At 36.1% G+C, this 23,741-nt stretch overlaps 1 protein-coding gene and 1 pseudogene across 2 annotated transcripts; both read left to right on the top strand.

Annotated features, from left to right (window-relative positions):
- Positions 1 to 714: 714 nt before the first annotated feature.
- On the top strand, positions 715 to 13,057 carry LOC130739416 (probable ubiquitin conjugation factor E4; annotated as a pseudogene). The gene is made up of 21 exons (XR_009019865.1): positions 715 to 1,601; positions 2,516 to 2,720; positions 2,922 to 3,073; positions 3,163 to 3,427; positions 3,535 to 3,687; positions 4,282 to 4,485; positions 4,590 to 4,702; positions 4,804 to 4,918; positions 5,357 to 5,430; positions 5,523 to 5,726; positions 5,815 to 5,910; positions 6,049 to 6,171; positions 7,349 to 7,441; positions 7,548 to 9,497; positions 9,836 to 9,945; positions 10,140 to 10,194; positions 10,316 to 10,501; positions 10,667 to 10,963; positions 11,344 to 11,607; positions 11,706 to 11,812; positions 12,270 to 13,057. The product of XR_009019865.1 is annotated as a probable ubiquitin conjugation factor E4 (transcript).
- A 2,058-nt stretch (positions 13,058 to 15,115) lies between these two features.
- Positions 15,116 to 23,019, top strand: LOC130739415 (probable ubiquitin conjugation factor E4). Its single transcript, XM_057591690.1, has 16 exons — positions 15,116 to 16,178; positions 17,093 to 17,297; positions 17,499 to 17,650; positions 17,740 to 18,031; positions 18,139 to 18,291; positions 18,874 to 19,077; positions 19,182 to 19,294; positions 19,397 to 19,511; positions 19,947 to 20,036; positions 20,132 to 20,335; positions 20,424 to 20,519; positions 20,658 to 20,780; positions 21,767 to 21,859; positions 21,965 to 22,129; positions 22,427 to 22,516; positions 22,606 to 23,019. The coding sequence occupies exons 1-16, from the start codon at positions 15,340 to 15,342 to the stop codon at positions 22,789 to 22,791; spliced, it is 3,120 nt and encodes a 1,039-aa protein (XP_057447673.1). The 5' UTR covers positions 15,116 to 15,339; the 3' UTR covers positions 22,792 to 23,019.
- Positions 23,020 to 23,741: the final 722 nt, after the last annotated feature.

Genomic DNA, 23,741 nt, shown 5'->3' with positions numbered 1-23,741 from the left:
ATTGTATTCTTAGCATTTAGATTGGTGGATACTAAGCTACAGCAAGGCTGCTATGTCTGGAACACTTTGAGTTTGGTTTACACTACCAGTCATGGTTTTGAGCTTCTGTTTTGATTAGCTTGCTAAATATCTGGGGGTTTTGGGATATGCGTGGAGGGTTGGCTCGTGACCCTACTATAGGCCTTATGTAGTACTTTCATTTCTTGTGGTAACATTTTGCTGTGGATACCTCAGATTGGTTGCTTTTGGACATTCACTTGCTGTTAGTCTAGGATTGAATGGCACTTGCAGGGCATTCTTGGAACTTTATGGCATTCGTGATGTCTTTGTTAACATGGGTGTTGGGGTCTGTAGCCTATGCTGGAAGTATGCTTATCTTAATGGGGTTTATCTTGCTGTCCTGCTGCACTATTTGAAGACACTAGATTGGCTTGCTGGATTTTTTTGCTAATTATTGTGCGGTTATTTTGTTTAGTACCCTTGGAAACTTCCCTTTCATTATTGAAATCATGTACTCTTTTTCCTTCACCAAGTTTTTTTAAGGGGGTTTTTCTTAGTAAGGTTTTAATGAGACATGATTTTTTTAATCAGTCTCCTTGGGGTGGTGGGTGGTGGGCTTCTCACTAGTAAAATGATCTTTGTTGGTGTTTTGTATTGTTATGACTTTAGTTTTTTTTTCTCATCTTTTCATTTGTATTGGATTGAAGTACCGCTTCTACTTTTCTTCGATTTAAAAAAAGAAACCCTCCCATGGATGCAGCAAAACCCCAACGCACCCCACAGGAAGTGGAGAACATCATCATCCGCAAAATCTTCCTCGTCACCATCACCGAACCCGATGCCACCGCCACCACCGCCACCACCACCGACTCCAGAATCGTCTACATGGAGCAAACCGCGGCGGAGATTCTCAGCGAGGGGAAGGGCCTCCGTCTCTCGCGCGACACCATGGAGAGGATCCTCATCGATCGCCTCTCCGGCGACGCCGACGAATCGCCGTTCCACTACCTCTTCGGCTGCTACCAGCGCGCCTACGACGAGGCTAAGAAGATCGCCGGCATGAAGGACAAGGAACTCAGGGCGGAAATGGAGGTTGTTGTCAGGCAGGCGAAGAAGCTCTCTGTCTCCTACTGCAGGATTCATCTCGCGAACCCTGAGCTCTTCCCGAGCCGGAGCACTGCTAACGACGCTGGACACTCGCCGCTGCTGCCGCTGGTCCTCGCGGAGGTTGGTGGTGGGGGAATCGGAGGGTTTGGCGGAGGTGGTGGTGGAGTGAAGAGCCCACCGGGGTTTTTGGAGGAGCTGTTTAGGGATGCTGATTTTGATAGTTTGGACAGAATATTGAAAGGGTTGTATGAAGAGTTGAGGGGGAGTGTGATGAAGGTTTCTGCTCTTGGAAACTTTCAGGATTCTCTGAGGGCTTTGTTGTTTTTAGTCAGGTTCCCTGCTGGTGCAAAGTCTCTTGTGAGCCATCAATGGTGGATTCCCAAAGGGGTTTACATGAATGGTCGCGCCATCGAAATGACCAGCATTTTGGGGCCATTCTTCCATGTCAGTGCTCTCCCTGATCAAACCTTTTTCAGGAGCCTGCCTGATGTTGGGTGAGCTTAAAAATTTTCACAATTTTTAATGTTTGTGTATGTATTTTGTGTGGAATTTAATTGATGGTGATGTTTTGTTCTTGCTTTTCTCATTGTCTGGATTGGTGAGGAACTGAAGATAATGGTATGGAGTGTGACACTTGATTCAGCTATTTAATTATTAGTTAAGTGAACTTGATTGGTTTCGAGAAACGATGTCAAACTTTTGTTGGTTCTATGAAACAAATGGGTTTTGGTCTCAGTGTTGGTCTTTCTGCATATTTTTTTTGTTGATGGGAATGAAATGAACCTCAAGGATATTTCTATCTTTGGACCTGCCTAATTTATTAGATATATGTTTAGATGTGATCAGGGTTCTCTTTTGTCTTTTTATTATGTTTAGCTTGGACTAGGAGTCTAGGACCTGATTGACGTTAAGCACTACTACTACCCTACTCCTGCAATAAGAAAAAAACTAGAAATGGTATTGAAAATAAAATAAAATTACCTTAGTATATAGATTGACTATTTGACTGGCTGTATTCAATCAACATTCTGAGCTGCCTTAGTTGATTATCTTGTGCTTAGCAGCTTGCTTTGTCGACACCTTAACTAACCTCCTCTCCTTTCTCATTGTGAGCAATAACAACCACTTTTATGTTAGGCAGGATGTTCTTGCTTCCACTTTTTCAACCTCAGATGGTTGCTGAGAGGATGTCTTATTCATTGCTTTATGTTCTACAGACTTGCATCCATTTGTCCCATTTTTGTTTCTTTTTTACTTGCAATCCTATATTTTTTCATTTTCCTGTTGTGTTTTATATGCTTACTTCAAAAACCATAGTTGTGGGATTTATTTAGATGGGTTTTCTTATTGTTTAATGTTGATTGGGTTCCTTTTCAACATGTTTTATTTTTCTCTCCTTTAAATCCAGACAGCAGTGTTTTTCTGATTCATCAACTCGGCGACAAGCTGATTTAGTATCCTCGTTTTCCACTATCAAAAATGTCATGAATAACTTGTATGGTGGCCTATCTGAAGTACTTCTCGTCCTCCTCAAAAGTTCAGATACTCGAGAAAATGTACTTGAGTATCTTGCAGAGGTGATCAATATAAATGCATCCAGGGCTCATATACAGGTAAGTTTCGTTCTTATCTGCATTAAATAAAATTTTCGAAGCATATGGTGAAATAAGATAAATTGTATTCAATAGATTTTTATTTTACTTTATATATTCAAATGTTTTCATCACTCAGTTATATTCACGTCAATTTTTTTTTAAGTTTTACCTGTTCCTAGTTTTATGTTTTATGAGACAACGGGTGGTTTTTTTGAACAGGTTGACCCTATTACTTGTGCAAGTTCTGGCATGTTTGTAAATCTCAGTGCTGTCATGCTTCGTCTCTGTGAACCTTTTTTAGATGCTAATTTAACAAAAAGGGATAAAATAGATCCGAATTATGTACACTACTCAAATCGTTTAAAGCTAAGGTGAGCTTTTTGTATAGAAAATATTAAATTTCTCATGGAAGTTTAATGTATGTCTTGATTGTTAACTTTTGCTTATGGTCCTGTTTTAGTGGGTTGACTGCTCTTCATGCATCATCAGAAGAAATTACTGAATGGCTTAATAGTAAAAACCCATCTAAGGCTGGGGGAATCGATCAATGTAATGATGATAAAAAACGCTTGCAACAATCTCAAGAGGCCAGTAGTTCTGGTAGTAATAATGCTGGTGGGCTTTCAAAAGAAAATTCTGCATGTGGTGAATGCTTCTTTATGACGGCAAGAGTGCTCAACCTAGGCCTTTTAAAAGCATTTTCTGACTTCAAACACTTAGTTCAGGTAATCATCTGTATGTTTGGGTAGAATTACTGGTTGTTAATATTATTATTTTTATTTATGGGGCCTAACTTTTAATGTTGTCTTATTTATCTGTTTCTTATATCCAGGATATTTCTAGATGTGAAGATGCTCTTTCCACACTTAAAGGCATGCAGGGGCACTCACCCTCTCCTCAGTTGGAATTGGATATATCTCGACTTGAGAAGGAACTGGAGTTGTACTCGCAGGAAAAGCTTTGTTATGAAGCTCAGATATTGAGGGTACCCTCTCTATGGAATTTGCATTAAAATGAAATACGTTGCTACTGTGTTTCCTAGTTTTTATGTGATACCTGTATGCTTTTTTTTTGGGGGGTGGGGGGAGGGTGGACTGTAGGGTTATGGAATGAATAAACTTCATTAGCTTTATAGTGTCAGTAGAAATAGTAGCTTTACATTTACATCCTATCATATATGCAATGTACTCCAGATCTGAGTGTACCACATATGTACTCTTGTACTACAGACTTCTACACTAAAAGGTTTCATGGTATCTCTCAGGAACCCGAAAATCAGAGCTGACAGAATCTATTGTTATTGAATCTCCGCGTAGGGTTTCCCCTTACAACTGAGCCACTGCTTTGTTCCCCAAATCTTCAAAGTGAATAGATGCCTCTCTAATCTCACATCTTCCTATTTATAATTTTAATCACATCCCCTCCTATTTTTGATATGTTCTCTGAGTCAAATGTTTACTAAAGTTCGATGTTTATATTCATCAATTATATAGTTCTAGTTAGTTTAAGTTTTTTGGCTAACTCAAAGTTTCATTATTCTCATTATTTACATTATTGGAGTCATATTATTTTTTCGTAGGATAACACGCTTATTCAGAATGCACTTACGTTCTACCGCTTGATGATCGTTTGGTTGGTTGGCTTGGTTGGTGGATTCAAGATGCCTCTACCACAGACATGCCCAATGGAATTTGCTACCATGCCTGAGCATTTTGTAGAAGATGCCATGGAACTTTTAATATTTGCTTCCCGGATTCCAAGGGCCTTGGAGGGAGTCGTACTGGTAGACTTAACCTCAGTTTTTTCTGCCCTTTTTTTGTGGATCTATCCTTTCTCTTCCAAATTCTTCTGATGCAAGATAAATGCACTAATATTATTGTTCTGCAGGATGAGTTTATGAACTTTATAATTATGTTCATGGCCAGCCCTGATTTGATCAAAAACCCATATCTGAGAGCTAAGATGGTTGAAGTCTTGAATTGCTGGATGCCCCGTACAAGGTAATTGGACTGTTTTGTTATTGTTAATTTTAAGTCGCTAAATATTGTTTTGAAGTCTTTAAGCATACTTTGGTAACCCTCCTCCCTGTTCCCTGTTGCAGTGGCACATCTGCTACAGCTACTCTATTTGAAGGACACCAACTGTCTCTTGAGTATCTTGTGAGGAATCTTCTGAAACTTTATGTTGACATTGAGTTTACCGGTTCTCACACACAGGTTAGTCTACATTTTAGGACTTTCTTGGAGGCATGAGCATGACCAGCTATTTTTTAAAGACTGTACACTTCTAGTTAATATATGAAATATATTTGATTTGTTTGAAATCATATCTCTTCTTGATTAATGGTCTATGTCAGTCATGTTAGTGGTACTGTTTGCTAAACGTCTAACATAATATGGCTAAATTTTTGTTTTGTTATGACCCTAAACATGTTATCAATTAGCAATGTCAGGAGAACTGGTGAATTTTATTTCAAACTGTTTCACCTAAATATTTTTATAGCTCACAGTATAATGCCCCAATTATGTTTTCTATCTAAAGACACATTGATATGCATTTTACATTCCATGTGCTTTTGAAATAACTATTCTTTCTGCATTGTTGACTACAGGAACCCCTAACTAATTTTCTTTTCGATCACTTGTTCATTACAGTTCTATGACAAGTTTAACCTCCGCCATAATATTGCTGAACTCCTTGAACTAGTCATCGTAATGCTTGGAGACAGGTAGTTTATCAAAAGCACTCAATTATTATTATTTTTTTATATCTCACAATTTTTAACATTATCTAAATTATGCTAAACTTGATTTTTTCCAGATCGCTAAAGAGGAGGAAAAGGGTGTCTATTTGAATTTCTTGAACTTTCTGATTAATGATAGTATATATCTTCTTGATGAAAGTCTGACCAAAATTCTTGAGCTAAAAGAATTGGAAGCTGAGATGTCAAATACAGCTGAGTGGGAAAGACGGCCAGTTCAGGAGAGGCAGGAGAGGACCCGGTTATTCCATTCTCAAGAAATTGTCTGTCTGACATTTTTGTCTCATGTAATTATGTATCTGCATTTCTGTTTACATTTATCTAATAAAACATACAATGATAATTTTGTAGATTATTCGAATAGATATGAAGTTGGCAAATGAAGAAGTTAGTATGCTTGCATTTACTTCAGAACAGATTACTGTTCCATTCCTACTTCCTGAGATGGTAATATCTCTCTCCTTCCAACCGTAGCATGTCATTCATCCTGTCTTCACATGAAACAGTTATAGTGGCTAACTTAAATGTTCCTCTGTAGTTTTTTTATTCTCCATGAGTTTAATCTTATTTGTCCACTTTTTCAAGGTGGAAAGAGTGGCTAGTATGCTGAATTACTTTCTGCTGCAATTGGTGGGTCCCCAAAGAAAATCGCTTAGTCTGAAAGATCCTGAGAAATATGAATTCCGTCCAAAGGATTTGCTAAAACAGGTTGGCATCAACTATATTTCAGAACTTCTGAAGTTAATTATTTTTTTCATGGTGAATAACTATTAGAGGAAAGGTAATATGCTCTTTTCTGCGCCTATATTAGGATGAACCTGAAGATATTTAATTTTATAAATATCTGATTATTAGCCCAAAAATTATTATTTAGTATAAAATTCATATAGGAATTTCAGAACTTCTGAAGTTAATTATTTTTTTCATGGTGAATAACTATAACTATGAGAGGAAAGGTAATATGCTCTTTTCTGCGCCTATATTAGGATTGGTCCTAAAATTATTATAAATACCTGATCATCGATCAGAGGAACCTGAAGATATTTAATTTTATAAATATCTGATTATTAGCCCAAAAATTATTATTTAGTATAAAATTCATATAGCTGTGTTCCATCCTGAAGACATTTTATTCTATTAATACCCGATTAGCAGTCCAAAAATTATTATCAATTATAAAACTCGTATAACTGTGTTCTATTTTCTTTCTTGCTATGTTTTTGTCATATTCTTGGGGTATTGAAAATTCTCATACTAATGAAGCTATTAGTTTTGAGAAATGAGAAATATATATAGGTAATACGAATTTTTACTTAAAGCCATAATTTTAACTTTACAGGTTTTGATTTCATCTTACCGTCAATTAAAGGAAAATACTAAAAAAGTACTGCTACACCCCATGTATTTTATAGTTTTGTGTGTGCCATGTCAATTTCTTATACTTTGTTTGTGGCATGGCATGCTTCATTTCTAGTGAAGAAATTTTTGTCCACAGTAATTTGGTTGATTCATTTCATGATGGGGTTGTTTGCTTGTCTGTATATATGTAACCTAAATTATTGAAGCTCCACTTCAAATCTCTAGGGTACCAGATTCTTCTTCCCTATGCTGGATGCGTTAACTTCTAGTTCGCCAGAAAACTCTTACCAACGGTGGCAACTCTGAATTGCTTCATGATATATTGCTGTTTGCTCTTGTCTTGAATATTACCAAAACCTTTTTGTTCTTTATTATTTATTATGTATCTTATATTAAATATTTATGATGATTTGTTTTGGAAGAGGGATTTGGAGGGGGGAGGTATTCATGTCGCATGACACTGACATATTTTGAATTGCTTTTTTTTTTTGTATAAATTACTGAACTTAAATTTATCGATTTGAAGATTGTGCACATATATATTCACCTGGCCAGAGGTGACACAAATGCTATCTTCCCAGCTGCAATCTCAAAAGATGGAAGATCATACAATGACCAGGTTAGTTTCGTGAGACTTCTGACATGCTTCAGGTTGTTCTCAAAGTTTTTAATCTGTATTACCAGTTACCGCAGGCAAATGCAATCTGACCATACACCTGTTGCAGTTGTTTAGTGCTGGTGCAGATGTCCTACGTAGAATTGGTGTGGATCCGAAAGTCATACAGGAGTTTATTCAACTAGGTGCTAAAGCAAAAGTTGCTGCTTCAGAAGCCATGGGATTTGGAGGTTCATGAATTGGGAAGAAAGATATAACCTTTTTTAATACATTCAATTCAAGGATCTAAATCCATGAGAAATAAGAACAGGAAGCAGAATTTTGAGGAAACAAAAAACACAGATTTCAGAATTCAGATTTTCCCTTTTCCAGAGATCATATCAAAGTAGAACCCACAAATTCAAATGGGCATTTCAAAGTTAGCTTCTTTCAAACAAACTAAAAACACCCATCAACGTCAAAATTGAACTAATCAATTAACACGAAAAGCAATTGCAAATTGCAAATTGTAATCCCAAACTATTACAAAAAAAACCCTAAAGAAAATGGAGAGAAATCAAGTTGGATTTGAAGAAGGAAGTACCGATTTCGCCGAAAAATGGAGAATTGGAGAAGCTGGAACGAGAAGAGTGGAGTGGTGAAAGGAGAGAGATGGTGCTACCATTCAATTAGATTGAATTCAATTCCTAGGTTAAACTATGTCGTATTGGTCTCCCTGATGGCCCCACTCCGAGCATGCTATGTTTGGCTCTGTGTGTGTCTGGAAAAGCCAAAGTCCCATTCGGGTGGTATTAGTACTATTTTGTTGAAGTGAATGTTTAATAAGATTAAAAAAATTAGTTTGAGTTTAACGTGTATTAGAGAATCATGCTCTAGATAGGTAAACTTTAATTTGAATTCAAATACATAGTAAAATCTGCAAAAACTTAAAATCTTGTTTGTCACATTAAATGTAGAGTGTAAGGTCGGTTTGATTACATTTTTAAAAACTGTAAAATTTAAAAATATGTTTGTCACATCTTATTTTTAAAAATTATTTTTGAACACAGTTCTTATTTACAGTTTTAAAAGATATTTTTCTTTTTTGTTATAGTTTTCAAATTACAGATTTTTAATGTTTGGTATAAAAAAAATCTCATAAAAAAATTATTGAAAAGTCGTTTCTAAAAACATTTTTTAAATCCATAAAAATAAACATTGCGATAAACTAACTCTAAGTATAAAACTTGGACGCCCTACCCAACTCATATATCCCTCAGCCCCTATCACTTGAGCTATCAAATGGGGATAGTGCTGGCGGATTTTGAAAAGTCTAATGATCACCTTATCACCTTTCATTACTAATGCGCTGATCGTAAGACGAAAAATTAATCCCGCACCTACTGAATCTATCTATACTAGTCTATACTAGATACAAAACACAAGCCTCTTCCAACGACAAAATAACGACGTGTCGTTACCACAGCAATTTGCCACGCGTCACATTAGCATCCTGCTTTCGGTTTTCCTTATTTCAATGGAGTTATATGTTTTGTCCCACTGTGGATATGTATATGTTTTGACTGTGTTCTGTTTCCTTCCCCGTTTTCTCCTTGCAAGAACCACAGAACTGCTTTAACCTTCCCCGTTTTCTCCCTGTTTGTCAGTAAAGTCAAGGAGCACGAATTCGACAAATTGTGGGAATTGGAAACTTTTGAAATTCAAATTGAATCACTTTTATCTCTCTCTCCATATTTGTTTTCAAATTCTGGATCTGTCTCAAAATTATTTTCCTCTTCCTGCTCCGGAAACTCATCTCACCTTCTTTCTCTGCTAACGGTGGCGCTAGATCATCAACGACCGTGCATACCTTCCTTGGACCGCCACCGCTCCCTCCCACGCCCAGCCGCCGCCTCTAGGCCCCCCCTCTCCCTCTCTCACTCCCAGCCGCTCTCTCGCTCTCTCTCTCTCTCCCTCAGCAGATCTTCAACCGCGCCCAAATCTCCAGATCTCGCGCGTCCTCTCCCTCGAAGCCACACACAGCAACTTTCAAACCCCGGTGCTTCCGAAAAATCCATCGGTAAGATCTTCTCCTTCTCCTCCTCCTCCCTTTTGCTCATTTATCTTTGACCATTTTCTTCTTTCAATCGTTTTTGTTTTTCTTCTTCTCCTTTGTTTCATATATCAGAACAAGAGAGAGAGAGTGGGAATGATATTTTAGATTATAGTTTCTGGTTTTGTATTGTGTTTTGTCTTAATATATAAGAATCTAGCTATTTCAATTTTTGGAGTCTTTGCTGTTATCTTCATGTAAAGTAATATGTGAAGAGTCTTTCTATATATGCATGTCTAATCAGATTTTGTCAGCGGTTTTAGCAACCATGGTGAATGAGTTTAGTTTCTGCATTCATTTTTCAGGGTATTGGTATTAAGGAAAGGTATCACCTTGTGCTGAGACAGAAGCTTTCAGGGTTCTTTGTGAATTTTTTTAGAGCTTTTGATTTCTATCTGGGGCCTGGAGTTTGGAGGTATGGATCTATATTTTTCTATCTTATCCTCTTCGAAAGACAGTTATGTTTTTATTATCAAATCTATATTTTTATTATATTTAGGTAGTTAACAAAGATGTTGGAAAAACACCAGGTATGAGGTATTTTGTCTCTCAGAATCATGATGTTGGAAAAAGTGCCGACTTGACTGATATATAAGGTTGTGTTTGCAGAGCTTGATAGGTGAAGATGCTAACATATGGAGAATCCAGAATTCACTTGAAGAGGGTATTGCAAGTTGGGACTGTGTGATCCTGTTAATTCCTCACCATGATGTTTTGTCATGCTTTATTATGTAATTTGGCATTCTTAGTAAAACCTTGGTTTTTTTTTCCTGTAAATTTTGCAGGGCTTTTCCATCGGATCGAAATGCACAGATTGAAAGCATTTTGACAGAGCATTGCAGATCGATGAACTCTTACATGTGATATGGACGGATCTCTAGCCTTTTCATGGATCACGAACATGGAACTTTGAGCTCCATCATATATGGTCGGTTCATGCTTCCTAAATCTGGGTTTTGTTGAAATGAGGGGTTCGTATTATTATTTCCTTCCCTGACACAAGATGTTTGGACTTCTGGTCTTGAGCATAGTTTTATTTAGTCTGGTCATATTCATATCAGCTAAATTCCCTTGCTGTAACTCATAACTATAGTTAGCTTTGTCTAATGCTAATCATCTTGCCTTCGCTTGGGCAGCCTGAAGATCTGTATATCTCAAGACTGAGAGATCAAAGATGATATGTCTAAAGGAGGAGAAAAAACCTGAAGAGAGGAAAGCTCATCCTCAACTCGCTCGACTCCAAATTGAACGGTCTCTTGGTTGAAGCCTCTTCCGAAGAAAATCCGGCCAGTCCACGGTTCATTTTTTTTCACCAGAGACCTTCACACTCAATTGTGCTTTTACGATGAGACTATTGTTCAAATGATCGAAAAGAAAGGGAGATTGTGAAAGATGAATTCTAGCAAGGAAGTGGCTTACTGATTTGGCTTATGGTATGTCTGTTGTTTGATTATCTGCTATGGACAAATTCTAATGCCATCTTCTCCACCCTGGCTGCCTTTATTTTGGATTTGCTGAAAATTGTTTGTTTTCTCTGCACTGTCATTTCCTAAAATCTCTCGCTATTCCCCTAGTAGGGTCCCTATCCTCTTCAATGTCTTTTTACCTCGATTGGATTTCAAATTTTGGGAAAAAAAAAATACCAATTGGATTTCTGGGAATGTGATCATTGAACATTTCCTTTCTTGGTGGAATTTTAGTATTATCCATCTTTTCTCATTCTGCATATGGAATTGGTTTTCCTTAGTATTTAGATGTGTTTATACTATGATTTAATATTTTACCCAATTAACACTTTATTTTATTGGCACAGATGGCTAAGAATGAAGAAGAAGAATTCAACACTAGACCACTATCTGTTCTGATGATGAGTATTAAAAATGATACTCATGTATGTTTTTTTAACATTAGATAGTAACATGGATTCTGAGGCAGCCCCTAGAAGGCATTTTATGTCTGAGGTTTTAACCAGACACTTTAACTTCAGTAGCAAGAAGCTTCTGGGTCGTGGCATGGCTTTTCATAGGCACCGCAACATGGTTCAGGATCAAAATTTTAAAAATAGTTTATTCGATGAGTAAGCTATGCAATTTTATTCACAAATGTGCAATTTTATCTGATCATATATTCTTTCTTTGGATTCTATTCTAATGCCAAAACATCTTGCCTTTGTAGAAACTAAATAGTGAAGAAGCAAGAATCAAATAATCATCCAGCCAACTGCTGAACCTGAAAGTACAATTTTTCGAAATCAGATTGGAAATGTCCTTTGCAGTATGCAGGTGGGAATCTTTATCTGAATTTGCAGGTGCTGTTTTATGATGTTCATATGGAAATTTAGGCTGTTAAATGCTCAAATCCTGAGTTACCATGCATTTGTAAGAAGAGATTCATGTGTGTTGGCCGATACTGTTAGGATAATGAAGATGAGTTGAGGTAGGTAGTTGGAATTAGCAAGGTGGGTTAGTTAGTTTTAGAAGAGATTAGTTAGTTGTAGCTAAATAGAGAAAATTAGGATGGAGAGTCATTCTCTCTGATTTTTAAAATGTGTGAAAGGAGAAGTCCATTATTGAAGCCCCATGGATGAGAGCTATCTATCCTGTTTTTAATCAGTCAATAAACATGCTAATTGCTTTTCAATTTTTTTTAATAACTTCCCTTTTTTCATCTTTTATGTTGAAGCTACAAGAGGAAGATACACTTACTGCCTTCTTACACCCTTTTTTCCACTTATTTCAGGAACAACTTTTTGAATGATTTGCCTTCCTTGGATCCAGAATTATGTGTTCATCTTAATTTTCTATATTTTCCATAACTAAATTAAGCTGGAGAAATAATACATCTTATATGTTTAGATGGTTTACTTGATGAACATTATTAAGAGGAATATTAAATGTGATGTTTAGAACGATGAAATAATCTTGTGGTTTTCTAGGGTATTTTCCAGATAAAATACTAGGTTTTATAAATAGTTTCCATTTATTTGTTGCACACATGTATTCTGCTGGACCAATTGAATGGTTTATCATGTTCAATTGACGCTCTCTGGTTTATCCAATCTGGTTTGCTTCTCCTTTCTCAGTCTTGATCATTTCCCTAACAGTTTCTTTCTTTGATTGGGTCACACAGCTACTATCCCATTCTGATAAATTGCCTGTTTAACAAATTGCTGCAATTTCCTTGGCCACTTGGTTGAGAAGAGTAAGAAAGCCTTCCAAAATCATATTCTATAATTCTTTGAAGAATGATAAAGACATCAGTTCTTATCTTAATATGGTTCTAAAAGATTGCAAACACTTTGCTCAATCCCTTCATTGGTGTCAATTAGTGCATGTCAAGAGACAATGCAATACCACTGTTGTCTAAAATTATTTTTCAATTTGTAGATAAAGTTTGGTTAGAAGGATGCCCTATGGCGGATGATATTCTTTTGAATGATGTACCTTTTAATTTTGTTCATGATTGAATAAAATGTTAAAGCACAGAAAAGAAAAAGCGCTACGCTGTGCCAGCTTGGATTTAAATAATGACTTGAACACCTCAAACTTTATTTTCAATGTTCATGTTTAATTACACCATCGGATCTTAGCAATAATAAAGCTGTATATTTCTGCTGTTTTTCTTTTCTTTTGTTAGGACTTGAAATATGTAAAAAATGGTATATGGCTGGCTAAGTGAGTCAATAAAATGGTATGCGGTAGGTACATGGCAAGCGCTAGGTTGTGCACCATTCCATTAGTTCAATGTACTAATTTATGTTCTCCCCAATTCCCAATTGTTTTGACTTTTGATAGGAATTCTTTTTTTCATGAAAGGGCGTTCAACTTGAACTAATAGAAAATATGTTTTATTAGGGCTCTCACGGGGAAGAATATTTACATTATAATATTTTCAAGTTAAGAATAACAAAAAATAAATTTCTATATAATTTTAGAATTTCTATATATATATATATGTGAAATTTTGATATTAAAAATTTGTTACACAAGCATTTGAATAAGTCAACATATTTTGTCTATTTTTATTTATTACATAGTAAAAAGGTTCTACAGGGAGGAATATATTATATAAAAATACTTTTAAGTTGAAACTAATAGAAAATATGTTTTAATATAATATTTGTACTTTTTTCGGACTTTTTAAATAATTTTAAGAGTAGATATGCACAAGCATTACAACTTGATTGTGAAAATATGGCTCTCATAAGGAAGAACATTCACATTAAAATATTTTCAAGTTAAAAATAACAAATATAATTTTAGTTTTTTTTCGTAAGTTTAGAAGTAAATATATATAAAAGGTTAAAAAGCACTTTTGGCCCCTGATGTTTCAAGTTTGTGCAAATTCTGCCCCTACTATATTTTTGTCGATGTTTCTACCCCTCATGTTTTCAAACAATGCATCGTCTACCCCTCATGTTTCAAACAGTGCACCGTCTACCCCTGACGAGGGGTAGACGGTGCACTGTTTGAAAACATGAGGGGTAGAAACATCGACAAAAATAGATAGGGGCAGAATTTGCACAAACTTGAAACATCAGGGGCCAAAAATGCTTTTTAGCCTATATAAAAAGAGTTTAATGGATATGCACTGACAGTGTAAAATAGTTTTACACAGTCATCCAATCAAAGCATGCCACATAGGAGAGATAATTAGATTTGACTTTAATTTTAATTAAAAAAATAAGATATTTTCTGATTTGGCGAAATTCAATTGGATGTCTGTGTAAAACTATTTTACACTGTCAGTGCATATCTATTAAACTCATATAAAAATATGAAACTTTGATACTAAAATTTGTGTCATGGGGATTGAAATAAATTAACATACATACACATTTATTTATTAAAAAGTAAAAACTCTTACGGGGAGAAACATTTTACATGAAATTTAATAGTGAAAATATGCTGTAGAGTGATTTAACACATTAATATTTATATTAATCACTATGATTGATAGTCCCCAAAAGATAGCACAAGTGGTAAGAGCTATGAAACATATGAGTTTGGCGTGGGGGTCCAGAGATCAATTCTTAGAGAGTGCAATGTATATTTTCGAACAAAAAAAAATCAATATAATTGATAAGGAGCGTATCAAGTAAGAGCAATGTTTATTTTGAGAAATAAGAGTATTAAATCGTGACCATTAAATCTAGCATGAATGATGAAGATTAAAACATAAAGTCACATAATTTTTTAAAAAAAACACATGATCATTAAATGACATTAAATCTCAACTATCCATTTATAATTGTACACTCACGATTTGATGCTCTCACCCGTCACAATAAACATTGTTCTCACTTGATACGCTATCTTCTTAATTGATATATTTCATTGTTTATATTCACAAAATTTGTAGATATATATATATTTTTTTTTACAGTAGATAAGATTTCTTTAATTCAGATGATAATTATTTAATTTATATTTATATTTCAAAATCATACAATAATATATATTAATTTATAAATATATTATTAATTTTTTTAATAAAACATTTACCGTGCAAAGCACGGGCTTAGATACTAGTATGTGATACCTTAGCCAACACTAAAGCTAAGTCGTTTTGAACTTTCCATAAGTCGTATTAAATTGAGCTCTAATCCCTTCCTCCGAATCCAATTGAAACTGAGAGAGAGTTTGGTTTCCCACAGAAGAAGCCATGTTCAACACCCAATCCTTCATCTCTTTCACCCTCATTTAACAACACGATCCATTTTCCGTTTGTTTCTCGGGAAAATTCAAACTCCACAAAACACGAAAACTCATCTCATCTCCATCTTCATCGTCAATCCAATCACCCTCCCATGGCTGCAGCAAAACCCCAACGCACCCCACAGGAAGTGGAGGACATCATCATCCGCAAAATCTTCCTCGTCACCATCACCGAACCCGACGCCACCGCCACCACCGACTCCAGAATCGTCTACATGGAGCAAACCGCGGCGGAGTTTCTCAGCGAGGGGAAGGACCTTCGCCTCTCGCGCGACACCATGGAGAGGATCCTCATCGATCGCCTCTCCGGCGACGCCGACGAATCGCCGTTCCACTACCTCTTCGGCTGCTACCAGCGCGCCTACGACGAGGCTAAGAAGATCGCCGGCATGAAGGACAAGGAACTCAGGGCGGAAATGGAGGTTGTTGTCAGGCAGGCGAAGAAGCTCTCTGTCTCCTACTGCAGGATTCATCTCGCGAACCCTGAGCTCTTCCCGAGCCGGAGCACTGCTAACGACGCTGGACACTCGCCGCTGCTGCCGCTGGTCCTCGCGGAGGTTGGTGGTGGGGGAATCGGAGGGTTTGGCGGAGGTGGTGGTGGAGTGAAGAGCCCACCGGGGTTTTTGGAGGAGCTGTTTAGGGATGCTGATTTTGATAGTTTGGACAGAATATTGAAAGGGTTGTATGAAGAGTTGAGGGGGAGTGTGATGAAGGTTTCTGCTCTTGGAAACTTTCAGGATTCTCTGAGGGCTTTGTTGTTTTTAGTCAGGTTCCCTGCTGGTGCAAAGTCTCTTGTGAGCCATCAATGGTGGATTCCCAAAGGGGTTTACATGAATGGTCGCGCCATCGAAATGACCAGCATTTTGGGGCCATTCTTCCATGTCAGTGCTCTCCCTGATCAAACCTTTTTCAGGAGCCTGCCTGATGTTGGGTGAGCTTAAAAATTTTCACAATTTTTAATGTTTGTGTATGTATTTTGTGTGGAATTTAATTGATGGTGATGTTTTGTTCTTGCTTTTCTCATTGTCTGGATTGGTGAGGAACTGAAGATAATGGTATGGAGTGTGACACTTGATTCAGCTATTTAATTATTAGTTAAGTGAACTTGATTGGTTTCGAGAAACGATGTCAAACTTTTGTTGGTTCTATGAAACAAATGGGTTTTGGTCTCAGTGTTGGTCTTTCTGCATATTTTTTTTGTTGATGGGAATGAAATGAACCTCAAGGATATTTCTATCTTTGGACCTGCCTAATTTATTAGATATATGTTTAGATGTGATCAGGGTTCTCTTTTGTCTTTTTATTATGTTTAGCTTGGACTAGGAGTCTAGGACCTGATTGACGTTAAGCACTACTACTACCCTACTCCTGCAATAAGAAAAAAACTAGAAATGGTATTGAAAATAAAATAAAATTACCTTAGTATATAGATTGACTATTTGACTGGCTGTATTCAATCAACATTCTGAGCTGCCTTAGTTGATTATCTTGTGCTTAGCAGCTTGCTTTGTCGACACCTTAACTAACCTCCTCTCCTTTCTCATTGTGAGCAATAACAACCACTTTTATGTTAGGCAGGATGTTCTTGCTTCCACTTTTTCAACCTCAGATGGTTGCTGAGAGGATGTCTTATTCATTGCTTTATGTTCTACAGACTTGCATCCATTTGTCCCATTTTTGTTTCTTTTTTACTTGCAATCCTATATTTTTTCATTTTCCTGTTGTGTTTTATATGCTTACTTCAAAAACCATAGTTGTGGGATTTATTTAGATGGGTTTTCTTATTGTTTAATGTTGATTGGGTTCCTTTTCAACATGTTTTATTTTTCTCTCCTTTAAATCCAGACAGCAGTGTTTTTCTGATTCATCAACTCGGCGACAAGCTGATTTAGTATCCTCGTTTTCCACTATCAAAAATGTCATGAATAACTTGTATGGTGGCCTATCTGAAGTACTTCTCGTCCTCCTCAAAAGTTCAGATACTCGAGAAAATGTACTTGAGTATCTTGCAGAGGTGATCAATATAAATGCATCCAGGGCTCATATACAGGTAAGTTTCGTTCTTATCTGCATTAAATAAAATTTTCGAAGCATATGGTGAAATAAGATAAATTGTATTCAATAGATTTTTATTTTACTTTATATATTCAAATGTTTTCATCACTCAGTTATATTCACGTCAATTTTTTTTTAAGTTTTACCTGTTCCTAGTTTTATGTTTTATGAGACAACGGGTGGTTTTTTTGAACAGGTTGACCCTATTACTTGTGCAAGTTCTGGCATGTTTGTAAATCTCAGTGCTGTCATGCTTCGTCTCTGTGAACCTTTTTTAGATGCTAATTTAACAAAAAGGGATAAAATAGATCCGAATTATGTACACTACTCAAATCGTTTAAAGCTAAGGTGAGCTTTTTGTATAGAAAATATTAAATTTCTCATGGAAGTTTAATGTATGTCTTGATTGTTAACTTTTGCTTATGGTCCTGTTTTAGTGGGTTGACTGCTCTTCATGCATCATCAGAAGAAATTACTGAATGGCTTAATAGTAAAAACCCATCTAAGGCTGGGGGAATCGATCAATGTAATGATGATAAAAAACGCTTGCAACAATCTCAAGAGGCCAGTAGTTCTGGTAGTAATAATGCTGGTGGGCTTTCAAAAGAAAATTCTGCACGTGGTCAAAAGTCGAAATATTCATTTATTTGCGAATGCTTCTTTATGACGGCAAGAGTGCTCAACCTAGGCCTTTTAAAAGCATTTTCTGACTTCAAACACTTAGTTCAGGTAATCATCTGTATGTTTGGGTAGAATTACTGGTTGTTAATATTATTATTTTTATTTATGGGGCCTAACTTTTAATGTTGTCTTATTTATCTGTTTCTTATATTCAGGATATTTCTAGAAGTGAAGATGCTCTTTCCACACTTAAAGGCATGCAGGGGCACTCACCCTCTCCTCAGTTGGAATTGGATATATCTCGACTTGAGAAGGAACTGGAGTTGTACTCGCAGGAAAAGCTTTGTTATGAAGCTCAGATATTGAGGGTACCCTCTCTATGGAATCTGCATTAAAATGAAATACGTTGCTACTGTGTTTCCTAGTTTTTATGTGATACCTGTATGCTTTTTTTGTGGGGGGGAGGGTGGACTGTAGGGTTATGGAATGAATAAACTTCATTAGCTTTATAGTGTCAGTAGAAATAGTAGCCTTACATCCTATCATATATGCAATGTACTCCAGATCTGAGTGTACCACATCTGTACTCTTGTACTACAGACTTCTACACTAAAAGGTTTCATGGTATCTCTCAGGAACCCAAAAATCGGAGCTGACAGAATCTATTGTTATTGAATCTCCTCGTAGGGTTTCCCCTTACAACTGAGCCACTGCTCTGTTCCCCAAATCTTCAAAGTGAATAGATGCCTCTCTAATCTCACATCTTCCTATTTATAATTTTAATCACATCCCCTCCGATTTTTGATATGTTCTCTGAGTCAAATGTTTACTAAAGTTCGATGTTTATATTCATCAATTATATAGTTCTAGTTAGTTTAAGTTTTTTGGCTAACTCAAAGTTTCATTATTCTCATTATTTACATTATTGGAGTCATATTATTTTTTCGTAGGATAACACGCTTATTCAGAATGCTCTTACGTTCTACCGCTTGATGATCGTTTGGTTGGTTGGCTTGGTTGGTGGATTCAAGATGCCTCTACCACAGACATGCCCAATGGAATTTGCTACCATGCCTGAGCATTTTGTAGAAGATGCCATGGAACTTTTAATATTTGCTTCCCGGATTCCTAGGGCCTTAGAGGGAGTCGTACTGGTAGACTTAACCTCAGTTTTTTCTCCCCTTTTTTTGTGGATCTATCCTTTCTCTTCCAAATTCTTCTGATGCAAGATAAATGCACTAATATCATTGTTCTGCAGGATGAGTTTATGAACTTTATAATTATGTTCATGGCCAGCCCTGATTTTATCAAAAACCCATATCTGAGAGCAAAGATGGTTGAAGTCTTGAATTGCTGGATGCCCCGTACAAGGTAATTGGACTGTTTTGTTATTGTTAATTTTAAGTCGCTAAATATTGTTTTGAAGTCTTTAAGCATACTTTGGTAACCCTCCTCCCCTGTTCCCTGTTGCAGTGGCTCATCTGCTACAGCTACTCTATTTGAAGGACACCAACTGTCTCTTGAGTATCTTGTGAGGAATCTTCTGAAACTTTATGTTGACATTGAGTTTACCGGTTCTCACACACAGGTTAGTCTACATTTAAGGACTATCTTGGAGGCATGAGCATGACCAGCTATTTTTTTAAGACTACAGTTCTAGTTAATATATGAAATATATTTGATTTGTTTGAAATCATATCTCTTTTTGATTAATGGTCTATGTCAGTCATGTTAGTGGTACTGTTTGCTAAACGTCTAACATAATATGGCTAAATTTTGTTTTGTTATGACCCTAAACATGTTATCAATTAGCAATGTCAGGAGAACTGGTGAATTTTATTTCAAACTGTTTCACCTAAATATTTTTATAGCTCACAGTATAATGCCCCAATTATGTTTTCTATCTAAAGACACATTGATATGCATTTTACATTCCATGTGCTTTTGAAATAACTATTCTTTCTGCATTGTTGACTACAGGAACCCCTAACTAATTTTCTTTTCGATCACTTGTTCATTACAGTTCTATGACAAATTTAACATCCGTCATAATATTGCTGAACTCCTTGAATACCTATGGAAGGTCCCTAGTCATCGTAATGCTTGGAGACAGGTAATTTATCAAAAGAACTCAATTATTATTATTTTTTTATATCTCACACCATATTTAACTTTATCTAAATTATGCTAAACTTGATTTTTTCCCAGATCGCTAAAGAGGAGGAAAAGGGTGTCTATTTGAATTTCTTGAACTTTCTGATTAATGATAGTATATATCTTCTTGATGAAAGTCTGAACAAAATTCTTGAGCTAAAAGAATTGGAAGCTGAGATGTCAAATACAGCTGAGTGGGAAAGACGGCCAGTTCAGGAGAGGCAGGAGAGGACCCGGTTATTCCATTCTCAAGAAAATGTCTGTCTGACATTTTGGTCTCATGTAATTATGTATCTGCATTTGTGTTTACATTTATCTAATAAAACATACAATGATAATTTTGTAGATTATTCGAATAGATATGAAGTTGGCAAATGAAGATGTTAGTATGCTTGCATTTACTTCAGAACAGATTACTGTTCCATTCCTACTTCCAGAGATGGTAATATCTCTCTCCTTCCAACCGTAGCATGTCATTCATCCTGTCTTCTCATGAAACAGTTATAGTGGCTAACTTAAATGTTCCTCTGAAGTTTTTTTATTCTCCCTGAGTTTAATCTTATTTGTCCACTTTTTCAAGGTGGAAAGAGTGGCTAGTATGCTGAATTACTTTCTGCTGCAATTGGTGGGTCCCCAAAGAAAATCGCTTAGTCTGAAAGATCCTGAGAAATATGAATTCCGTCCAAAGGATTTGCTAAAACAGGTTGGCATCAACTATATTTCAGAACTTCTGAAGTTAATTATTTTTTTCATGGTGAATAACTATGAGAGGAAAGGTAATATGCTCTTTTCTGCGCCTATATTAGGATTGGTCCTAAAGTTATTATAAATACCTGATCGTCGATCAGAGGAACCTGAAGATATTTAATTTTATAAATATCCGATTATTAGCCCAAAAATTATTATTTAGTATAAAATTCATATAGCTGTGTTCCATCCGGAAGATATTTTATTTTATTAATACCCGATTAGTAGTCCAAAATTTATTATCAATTATAAAACTCGTATAACTGTTCTATTTTCTTTCTCGCTATGTTTGTGTCATATTCTTGGGGTATTGAAAATTTTCATACTAATGAAGCTTAGTATTGAGAAATATATATAGGTAATACAAATTTTTACTTAAAGCCATAATTTCAAGTTTACAGGTTTTGATTTTATCTTACCGTCAATTAAAGGAAAATACTAAAAGAGTACTGCCCCACCGCATGTATTTTATAGTTTTGTGTGTGCCATGTCAATTTCTTACACTTTTTTTGTGGCATTGCATGCTTCATTTGTAGTGAAGAATTTTTTGTCGACAGTAATTTGGTTGAGTCATTTCATGATGGGGTTGTTTGCTTGTCTGTATATATGTAACCAAAATTATTGAAGCTCCACTTCAAATCTCTAGTGTACCATGGTCTTCTTCCCTATGCTGGCTGCATTAACTTCTAGTTCGTCAGAGAACTCTTACCAACGGTGGCAACTCTGAATTGCTTCATGATATATTGCTGTTTGCTCTTGTCTTAAATATTACCAAAACCTTTTTGTTCTTTATTATTTATTATGTATCTTATATTAAATATTTATGATGATTTGTTTTGGAAGAGGGATTTGGAGGGGAAAGGTATTCAGGTTGCATGACACTAACTTATTTTGAATTGTTTTTTTTTTGTATAAATTACTAAAAAATTTATCGATTTGAAGATTGTGCACATATATATTCACCTGGCTAGAGGTGACACAAATGCTATCTTCCCAGCTGCAATCTCCAAAGATGGTAGATCATACAATGACCAGGTTAGTTTCGTGAGACTTCTGACATACTTCAGGTTGTTCTCAAGTTTTTAATCTGTATTACCAGTTACCGCAGGCAAATGCAATCTGACCATACACCTGTCGCAGTTGTTTAGTGCTGGTGCAGATGTCCTACGTAGAATTGGTGAGGATCCGAAAGTCATACAGGAGTTTATTCAACTAGGTGCTAAAGCAAAAGTTGCTGCTTCAGAAGCCATGGATGCCGAAGCTACTCTGGGAGAAATACCAGATGAATTCCTTGATCCGATTCAAGTGCGTTTCATACTTCTTTTTGTATGCCCATCTGTGTCTATGTTTGCACAAGAGTCACCAGTCTCCCATATATGATCTACATTTTGCTCTAGTTTTCATATAATTTTTTTGTTGGAAAAGCAATCCCCAGAGGGGTGTCGGAGAGTCACACTTATTAATTTTTTACTTACAAAATTCTTTTTTGATGATGACTTGATGCATGTGTGCTTTTGCTAAGCTCTCCATTTTTCATGATAAGAAGTTTTGGATACAGGATTAGCTAATCATACATGACCTTTTTTTCTTCTTCTATTGTAGTACACTTTGATGAAGGATCCAGTTATCTTGCCTTCTTCAAGGATCACGGTTGATCGTCCTGTCATTCAGAGACATCTTCTTAGTGATGCTGTATGCCTTTGACCGTTTCTTCCTCATTTCTGATGTTCATTTAAGAGGTTCCATGGTTTATGCTTTTCTGTCTAATTGTTTGTTTGCAGTCTGACCCATTCAACCGTTCTCATCTTACTGCGGATATGCTGATTCCTGATGTTGAACTAAAAGCACGAATTGAGGAGTTTGTCAGGTCTCAGGAAATGAAGAAACACGGTGAAGGGCTAAGCATACAGAGTAGTAGCAAGGCCACCATTCAGACCACAAATGGGGAAAAAATGTTGATTGATTAGGAAAATGTCACGAGTCTCATAACTTATCAAATGATTATGGATTTGTGCAATGGGCATGAAGTGATGTGAAGCTTTATTTTGTTTAATCTTATTTTATTTTTAATTTATAATGATTAGATGTTTAAGGCTGTAAAGATATTTGGATCGGTTAATGAATTGAAGTCATAAGATTGTATAGTACGATATATATTATATTATTCTATACAAGTCGTCTGCTTTTATGTAGGACATCTTGGGTAATACCTTCAAATGCCATGGGGAATTGATTTTGGTGAGTTTTTTACTTTTTATGCAATGGGATCAGAGGCTTAAATTTGTAATCTACTATAATAAAAACATGTCAGTGTAAGTTTTAATCATGTATTACTATATTTCTGCATGTGGGATCCTGGAGTATACTTGACCATTTCCTAAAACCTGGGCATGAATTCATCATACCATTACTGAAGTTTCTATTTCAAATTATCTAAGTAGAGTTAGATCAAAAAAGGTTTTGCATTAATGAGCAAAAAATTAGTGTCTTCATAATACCAGATTTAGTACTTTTTATACATCGTCACAATACACTCAGTCTTTTGCACAGAACCCTTTAGTTGAAAAAACATAAGGAGAGACAATAGATAAAACACGAAAAACACAAGAGGCATTAGTTGAAGGATGGTCTTTAGTCTCTTTCACGTGTTATCTCAATTATTTGGGTAGAGGCAAAACCAGGAGAGTGCAAAAAAAAAACCCACTTATTTGGTTAATAAAGCACCTATTGTGGTAGAAAAACTACCTAATGTGGTAGAAACTCACCTAATGTGGGAAGAAAACATCAACTAAGAAGAAAGGAAAACCTCCATAGAGGAGGAGGAACCAATGGGGGAGGACCCCAAAAGGGGGTGGAGGCGCTGCCCAAAATTTTGCCATAGCAGAGGAAATTGTGTTGTTGTATGACATAAAATACC

The sequence above is a fragment of the Lotus japonicus genome, chromosome 2, assembly GCF_012489685.1.
Source record: "Lotus japonicus ecotype B-129 chromosome 2, LjGifu_v1.2".
Taxonomy (NCBI): domain Eukaryota; kingdom Viridiplantae; phylum Streptophyta; class Magnoliopsida; order Fabales; family Fabaceae; genus Lotus; species Lotus japonicus.
This window is presented reverse-complemented; position numbering and strand designations above follow the sequence as displayed.